The sequence below is a fragment of the Suricata suricatta genome, chromosome 14 (genome assembly GCF_006229205.1).
Source record: "Suricata suricatta isolate VVHF042 chromosome 14, meerkat_22Aug2017_6uvM2_HiC, whole genome shotgun sequence".
NCBI lineage: Eukaryota > Metazoa > Chordata > Mammalia > Carnivora > Herpestidae > Suricata > Suricata suricatta.
In genome coordinates, this window is record NC_043713.1 from 39,334,408 (window position 1) to 39,343,675 (window position 9,268).

General features: G+C 43.7%; 1 protein-coding gene across 1 annotated transcript in view; it reads right to left on the minus strand.

The window, feature by feature from the left end:
- Positions 1-8,684, minus strand: part of RNF125 (ring finger protein 125) — a 37,761-nt gene extending 29,077 nt beyond the window's left edge. Inside the window, exon 1 of the mRNA XM_029922625.1 lies at positions 8,373-8,684. Within this exon, the coding sequence (XP_029778485.1) occupies positions 8,373-8,536 (164 nt within the window). The 5' untranslated portion in view covers positions 8,537-8,684. The remainder of the gene's footprint in view (positions 1-8,372) is intronic.
- Positions 8,685-9,268: the final 584 nt, after the last annotated feature.

Consider the following 9,268-nt stretch of genomic DNA (forward strand, 5'->3'; position numbering starts at 1 on the left):
AGTAAACAGAGCAGTCCAACCACCAGAGGAGGTATATTTCAGGTCAGCTTAATCACATCTTTCTGAAATTCTCAGTAATACAGGGACAGATGAGTAACCTCATAAAAAGAATGGAGCTCAAAAACTATGGTGGAACCGCTATCCATTACTCAACTACACAGCATCTGTTGGCTGGCACTATAGAGTGCTTGTTGCTGCCTGAGGGACGTTCACCAAAGTATACAATCTACATTTTATTTTAGAATCGTTCATTAATTCAACTGACATTGAACATCTACTCAGTGCCAGACCTTTAAGAAGCAGCAATGTGGGGAGTAGCATTCTTTTATTAGAGCAATGGCTCTCCAGAGTTTATGGACCTTGATGGTACGAGGGACTCTAATCACCGAATTTTAAGTGACGCTTACCCAAGCATGTGGGGAAGAGGAGGAATTCTATATACACTTGTTATAGCATTAGGGGTCTGGATGTTCATATTTAAACTTCCAAGTTTCATCTTAAAGTCAAATCACAGGTCAAATGATATGTCAATGATAATTGGCAATCAGATGGGAACTTCTGCAATATTCCACTTCTTCAATTCCCCTGCATCTGTGCCCATTTAATGCTCTACATCCTGTGAAATGGATAAACTGTCCATTCTCCTAGCAAAGGCCAAGCCTCCCTCCACTCCCCAATCCTGGCTTGTAAATCCCAGCTCCTTTCTCCTACTCAAAGGCATTGCTCCTGAAATTCTCTCCTCTCCCGTGCATGAGTTTCCCCTTCACTATTGTTCATTTGCATAACCATATGGTATATTCCATTTTTCTTCTCCTTTCAGTTATTGCCCCAATTTCTCTCTTTCGCTTTGCCTCCCAACTCCGTGAAAGGGCTTCCTATGCTTCTTGTCTCTAGCTCCTATGATCGCTCACCAAACCATTCCAATTAGGCACTGGCACCTACCATTCCACTGAAGCTGCTCTTCTCCAGGTCACCAAGAGCCTCCACATTACTAAATACAGTGATCAATTCTGAATCTTCATCCTCCTGACCTTCAAGCATCACTAGATTCAGTGGATCCCTCTTCCCTCCCAAGAGCTCCTTGTACTCACCTGGCCTCCAGGACACCAAATGGTTTCCTTCTTACCCTTATAGCTACTTCTTTTACAAGTTCTCTCTCTTTAATGTTTATCTATTTATTTTGAGAGAGAGAGAGAGAGAGAGAGAGAGAGAGAGAGAGAGAGAGCGAGCATGCACACACAGAGGAAGGGCAGAGAGAGAAGGAGAAAGGAGAAAGAGAATCCCAAGCAGGCTCCTTCCTTACAGTGCAGAGCCCAACATGGGGCTCAATCCCATGAACCATGCCATCATGACCTGAGCTGAGACCAAGAGTTGGATGCCACCCTATGTGCCCCTGGTTTTCAGGTTTTCATGTCTCAGCTTCTAAATGTTGGTATGCTCCACTGCTCAGTCCTTGGACCTCTATTCTCTTTTCTTTTTTTTTTTTTTTTTTATGTTTATTTATTTTTGAGATGGAGAGAGACAGAGTGCAAACAAGGGAAGGGCAGAGAGAGAGGGAAATACAGAATCTGAAACAGGCTCTAGGCTGTGAGCTGTCAGCACAGAACGCAATTCGAGGCTTGAACCCATGAACCAACTGTGAGATCATGACCTGAGTCAAAGTCGGATGCTTAACTCACTGAGCCACCCAGCTGCCCCCCTCTATTCTCTTCTGACTATACTTACTCCTCAATAAGTTCATCCAGTCCCATGGATTATTACCAAGTCTATGTTTATGATTCCCAGTTTCATTTATCTACAGCTCAGATCTTCCTCTGAACTCCAGACTCACATATCCAATTGCCTACTCAACATCTCTTGGTTGTCCCAAACGTGGCCTGTCAGTAGCAGAACTCCTGACATTACCTTGTTCTTCATTCCACCTTCCCAGTCTTTCCCATCTCAATTGGGGCAACCCCAGCTTTTCCTCAAGCCAAGCACTTTGCACTCAGCCTTGGTTCCTCACTTCCTCCCACACTCCACATCAAATCCACCTTGTTTAGCTAAGCCTTCATATTGCTCTAAAATCCTACCAGTCACCTCCTCCACTGTTTCCTTGCTGGTCCTGGTCTCTTACCTGGATCACCACAGTGGCTTCCTACCTCTCTCTCCTGGTCCTGCTCTTCCCACTGCAGTCCATTCTCAACATAGCAGCCAGAGCCATTCTTTTAAATCAGCTCATGTCATGACTCATTTAGGGGCACCTGGGTGGCTCAATCAGTTGTGCATCGAACTTCAGCTCAGGTCATGATCTCACGGTTTGTGAGTTCAAGCCCTGCATGGAGCTATCTGCTGTCAGCGCGGAGCCTGCTTTGGATCCTCTGTACCGTTTCCCCCATCTCTGTACCTCCCCTGCTCACCCTCTCTCTCTCTCTTTCAAAAATAAATAAACATTGAAAAAACAAAATAAAATAAACGTCCCACACCCTCTGCAACCACTCCTTACATTTTTTTCGAGTTGAACTACCTTCCTTACCTTCTAACTTCCTCTAGAAAAAGGCTGTTGAAGCGCTGTTGATTAATAGTTCATGCCTAATTAGGTATAGAAATTGAAAGAAGTATTTTCAGAAGCTCGTACAATAATCTGACAGAGTAATTTTACGTCTGTTGAATATAATTAATAACTTTTAAAATGGAGACTTGTGTTTTATGCATCCTTGGTATTTTTAAGTTTCATGTTCCCATAATACATTTTTATTTTATAAAAGTATTCATCAGTGATGGGCTGAAAACATAAACAAAACCTCAGTGGTTCTTTACAGCAGATAATTTGAGAAGCACTGCTTTAAATATCTTTACATTGCAGCGTCCCCACATACTTCCCATCCCATTTCCTCACCCATTTTTTTATCCTTAACACCCATCTCTGTATGACAAGTGACATATTTAATGCTCGATCTTGTTTACGTCCACCCCTGCTTCATGAGAATGCAAGCTCCAAGAACACAAGCATTCGGTTTACGTGCTCAGCACAGAGCAGGCGGGGCGGGGGGGGGGGTTGCTGGATCAATAAATGAAAGCACCCCAGGCAGTAGCAGATCTAACCAAACAACCTACACCACACCGAAATGATAATAATGAAACCAAATGAACAATGATCTTATTTTAGGGAAAGATGTATGGATTCCTACTGACTGCCTGAGCAACATGTAGGTGTGTGCATGGGTGCCTAACAGCCAGACTTCTTAGGAGAATTCTAAAGGGCCTTCTAGTAAAGACTTATAATGATCCAGGTTTTGTTTTTGATAACCAGATTTTAATAACCTTTAAAAAACTCAGTTGATAGATGTGATGGTTGGTCTTACGTGTCAACTTGGATAAGGCTATAGGACTCAGTTATTCAATCAAACAACGAGGTGTTACTGTGCAGGTGTTTTGTAGGTGTGGCCAACATCTATAGTCAGCTGACTTTAAAGAGACTATCCTCAATAATGTAAAGCAATTCCTTAAAATCAGTCTTTCTCATGCACACATATACATGCACTGTTGGTTGTTTCTCTGGAGAACCCTCACTAATAGATAATAAATATATAAGTAGGTAATAAATATATGTAATAACAATAAGATAAATAGCTTTAATCCTGTGTTAAAAACTAAGGTTTTGGGGGATGCCTGGATGGCTCAGTTGGTTAAGCATCCGATGTTAGCTCAGGTCATGATCTCACGGCTTGTGAGTTCAATTCCCTCATTGGGCTCTGTGTTGACAGTTCAGAGCCTGGAGCCCACTTCAGATTCTGTCTCCTTCTCTGTCTGAGCCTTCCTCACTCACACTCATGCTCTGTCTCTCTCTCTCTCAAAAATAAACATTAAAAAATAAATTAAAAAACATGATATTTAAAAAAAGAAGTTTTTTGAGATTGCACATTTCCTGTAACAATGAAAGGGATGGCAAGATGGGTGAAGGGGAGTCAAACTCCCAGCTATAAAATTAAAAAGTCATGGGGCTCTAATGGTGGCTACAGTTAATACTGTATTGTACATCTGAACGTCAGCAAGACAACAGATCTTAAATTTCTCAACATGAGAAAAAAATTTGTAACCATGTATGATAACAGATGTTAATTAGACTTTTTGTGGTTCAAATATTTTGTGATTCAAATTTTGTGATTTGTGATTTTGTGATTCAAATATTGAATCGTTATGTTGAATACCTGAAAGTAATATATTATGTCAATTACACCTTAATAAAAACTTTTAATAAAAAATAAAATATGCTAAATTAAAAAAAAATGAAAGCACTGATATATATTTCTGGGTCACTTTAAGTCATCAGAAAACTCTCTGACTCTACTTAGAGAATCACTAGTTTGGTATGGGCTTTCCTGCTCATACTTGACCACAATGGTGTTAACCCACTTACCTGAAAGCACATCAGAATTATCCTCAACAGTTTCATTTTATTTTTATTTATTTATTTTTATTTTTAAATTATTTTTTAATTAAATTTTTAAGAGTTTTAGTATTCTCTTTTGAAAAATACTGTACACAAATAAATGTCAAATAGATTTTGTAACATTTTTCCTTTCAGCTTGGATTCTAGACCTCACCTTTCTTTGACCTTTCTCTGACCTTATTCCAGCCTAAATTTTTTTTTTTAAAAATAGTTTATTGTCAAATTGGTTTCCATACAACACCCAGTACTCTTCCCCACAAGTGCCCTCCTCCATCACCACCCTCTTTTCCTCCCTCCCAACAGTTTCATTTTAAACATTAAACAAATTCTGTGACTTGGCGCAATTTAATCCAACTCAGTTCAATGAAGTTGTGGCTTTTTGTACCTTATAGCATGTTCCAGTCTATACCTATCAGCTTTGTTAGGCTCATTCTCAATCTCTTGATCCTCTTATTTATTGTTTTTAATGTTTTATTTATTTTTGAGAGAGACAGAGTGCAAACGAGGAGGAGCAGAAAGAGAGGGAGACACGGAATCTGAAGCAGGTTCCAGGCTCTGCGCTGTCAGCACAGAGCTCGATGTGGGGCTTGAACCGATGAGCAGAGCTGTGAGATCATGATCTGAGCTGAAGAAGTTGGACACTTAACCAACTTAGACACCAAGGCACCTCTCAACTGCTTGATTCTTTTAGATAACTCCCTTAGCTCTGACCGTTCACCAATCCCTTTGGGGATTGCCTTTGGGATATTTCCATTTGGATATCTCCCTCTCAGACCACTGGACACTTAACAACCCCATCACGAGTTCATGAACTACCTCTGGAACTGAACTCTGTCCTCTTTAATCTTACTTGTTAAGGAGGTGCCTTCCATTCCTTTCTCTCCCTTTATCGATATGATAAAGCTGGACAACAAATTTCCTTGAATACTTATTTTAAATATAAATCAGATTCCTTTTCAATTTCCTTTATACAGCTTCAACTCATCTACATCCTCTCCTCCCCCCCCCATAACAGAAGATAAAGTAGAGGTAGGAAGCCTTTCCCCCAAAATGTTTTAACAACTGATACAGAGATATGAATAAAATCAACTTGAAATGACAGAACATTAAAATAGAACTTCTTAAATTCAAGGCCACCAAAGGAAAAGGAACTAAGCTATCTGGGACATCTTGAAAATGTCACAGATCTCTTATGGCCCAGTTTTATTCCCCCCCCAAAATGGAGATAAGAAATAATATTGCTTGTAGGTTTTTCTTTGTGCAATGACTTTAAAGGAAATAGAAATCTTGCACTGAGGCTTTACGATGAGCTACTTTTACATTTTTTTAACTATTCATAAAAATTCCATTATTCACTCTATTTTACAAATGAAGAAAGAAAGTCAAAGTCAGCAACATGGTGGTCAAATCACTGGTCAGTGGCAGGGCTGAATTTCAAATCCTGCTCCCTCTCAAGCCCAGTGTTTCTCCTGCATCACAATATGATTTATAGAGTGCTATATCCATATTCATTCAATGTATTTTTGCCATTATTAATAACTTGTTTGACTTGAAATAGGTTTATTTTATTTTATTGTATTTTATTACTATTATTTTTAAAGTAGGCTCCACACCCAGTGTAGGGCTTGAACTCACGACGCTGAGATCAAGACCTGAGCTGAAATGAAGAGTGGGACCCTTAAGGGACTGAACCACCTGGATGCCCTCTATGAAATCAGTTTATAAACAGAAATCAGCATACACGAACGAGTTCAAAAAGTTTGGAAACTAGCTTCAATTTGGGTTAATACAAAGTGGTTTCATCTGCATGTCTTCATTTTCCAATCAAAGGTCAATGGAAGAGAGTAATTCACTTAGGAAGTACACATGGTGTTAACAGCAGTCACCATCTCCAGCGCAGAAGGAATTGGAGTTAACATTTATAAAGTGGAAGGGGCCCGAGTAAATTTGCCAAAAGTAAGAATATGGAAATTCTGCTCACAGCCAGAACAATGGACACAGATTTGTCAAAACAAAGAACAGTAAAGTGAGGGAAGGCAATTCCTCCAGCCCTTGTTGTGCTACTTCATGACTATTTTTCCAGTTGCTGGTTTCCTATTCAAATTCTAACAAAGAAAAAGATTAAACAAAAGGTCTAACTTTTTACACATTTACATTATCCTTCAGCAGAAGCAAACAGTAAATTACAGCATTCAAAATCCAAACGCAAACGCGGGGTGGGGGGGTGAAGGGTTGGGGGTAGGGGTGTTGGTAGGAAACAACCCCCAATCAGATAACACTCTCCAATAGCAAAGTCACTCAATTCAGTGCTACAAAAGAAACCTTCAAGACTTGATGCCCACTGTGCACCTCTGGTGCAACTTGACAGTTTTAATGCTCATTCAGGCTAAATTTAAATGTAATTAGCACAAGGTTATTACTGCCCTGAACTAATCGATATGTTATACTGTTACACAACAATATCTTGGCTTCCATCTAGGCCTCGGGGTTTATGTCCAAGAACTCTATCTGAACGGCTGGGAAACAACATCAGTAATCAGACAGGAGGTCAATTAGACTTGAGTTTAAAGTACAAAGCTTGAACTACAGGCCCTGAAAATACAGCCACAAATTAATGCCCAGGGCACTCTTGATTTAAAACACTGTGTGGGCTGCTTTTTTCCTCCTGGGCTCACTACCGGGCTTTTCAGTGGTGAAAACTGCTTCTCGGTTACTAGTCTATAGGTGTCAAGGACCACCTCAGTCCTTTGAAAAATATTTTATGTGCACTTGCATTTATAATATGGTACTTTTTTCCTGGTAAGCCAAAAACACTTACTAGCCATTGCGGTATTGCCTTGGCGCTTCATCAACCTATAAACGGCCGGCCAAAGAAGACATTAAGCGGGCTTCCGCTCTCTCTGCAACCCCCGCCCTTCCCTGCACCCCGACCCCCAACAGGCACACACTCGGCCACACACCCAGGCAGCCACGGAAAGCAAGCTTCTGCGTAAACACAGTAAACAAATCCGCAGATCCAACTCCCATTACTAGTTACTCAAGCACACAGTGAGGACGTGCCCATTTTACACAGGGATTTTGTTTTTAAACTCTTCTTAGAAACTAAGAGCAGGTTTTAGTTCCATGATACCTGGTTTTTAAGATGTTATTTTTATCTGTACTTTCCGGCGATTTAGGGAAGCGCTGTTGTAAGGGAGGTAGTCTGCAAGCTCCAGTCACTTTGTGTCAGGGTTTTTCAAAGGCTACAATCAAGGGCTGGGTGCTACCGTTCAAGTCCCAGCCCCGCCCTGACAGGTACTTAAACTCAAGACTACAGAATCCTTTGGACGGTCCGGTTTGGGTTGATCTTTGAGGCCCCAGAGTGCCTGCATTGGGAACGGGAGGTGGGAGTAGAAGAATGGTTTGTTCAGATCTTTGTTTGCTCAAGAGGCTAGACTCAGTGGGCGTTCTAGAACACGTGCACGAAGCCAGCAAAACAAAACCGACCCGGTTCCAGGGGGCTGGGAGGTGGGGGAAAGGGAAGCATGCCCGATTAACGGAGTTCCGCGGGAGAAACGCTCTGCAGGAGCCCACTGCCTTGTGCCCAAGCGGGCGCTGGCTCTCCAGCCAAGATCACCTTCCCCACTTGGCGAGTCCTGGCTCCCGGCGGGTCCCGCGCCTGGGATCCCCATCCCCGGGCTCTGCACCTGGGCTCCGGGAACAAGCACCTGGGGTGACGCGGAGAGGCGCTGCACAGCCCGCTTGTTCATGCTTTCGCCTCCTGAAATCCGGTGTCACCTTCCGACTAGCCATTTTCCCGCGGCCCGCACTCGACGGGTCCAGGTGTCTCCCTGCAGTAGCTTCATTCAAGCGCTGGCCCTGAACCCCCCCTCCCAAGCCTAACCCCCAACCTCTCTCTCTCCAGGGACGGGCGCGCGAGCCGGGCTCCCCAGGCACTTACACGTGGCCACAGCGGGTCCGGACGGGCTGGTGCAACACCTCGAGGCACACTGAGCAGTCGAAGGACGTGACGGGCAGCTCCGGGTCCCCCCTGCGCTCCAGGGCCCGCGGGCCGGCCGAGGCGGCGGCGGATTTGCCGCTATCGCTGCTAAGCACGGAGCCCATCGCTGCGCCTCTCGCCCAGACAGCTGCCGAGAGCTCAGTGCCTGCTGCCGGGTTGTTTTGTTGTCCTGCGGCAGAGGAAGGAAGTCCCGGCCCAGCTGCGCTCGCCGCCTCCCTGCGCGCCCAGCTACAGACAGCAGCTGAGCAGCGGCCTCGGCCCCGGCGCCCAACCTCCGTCTAGGGCGGACGAGAGCGCGGCCGCGCCTGGGACTGGCTTTCGAGTGCAGCCTTAGCGGAGGCGGCAGCCGCCCCGTGCACGCTGCGACATCTCGTGCTCCCGGGAGAATTGAAACCCGAAACCTCAACTGCAGAGCCGAGGACCTAGTGAAACTTCCAAGCTATGGCACACAGCCTCCTTACCCACTGTTGCAAGTTATAGAGAGTGCGGGCCTGGTCACGCTTTATGAGATTCAGACCCCACACGTAAGGTGACAGTCCTCTCTGCCCTGCCCTGTTGTAATCACCATGTGCTACAAAGAAAAATATGAGCAGTGTCGCCTAAGACCGTGTTAATCGGGACTTGAGTCATCTAATCAATACTCCACTGATGAAGAGGTAGTTTGGGGCGGATTCCAATCTCAACTGTAAGATAAGGATTCTAGTGGTAAATTCTACCACCCCCGGTTTCCTTGGCTCAGGGTCTCCTGCTATTGTTGGTACTCCCCGCCCATCCTCTTTTAGACATGACCAAATATATCATTTATTAAGTCACACATTTAATAGGAATTCTTTAGT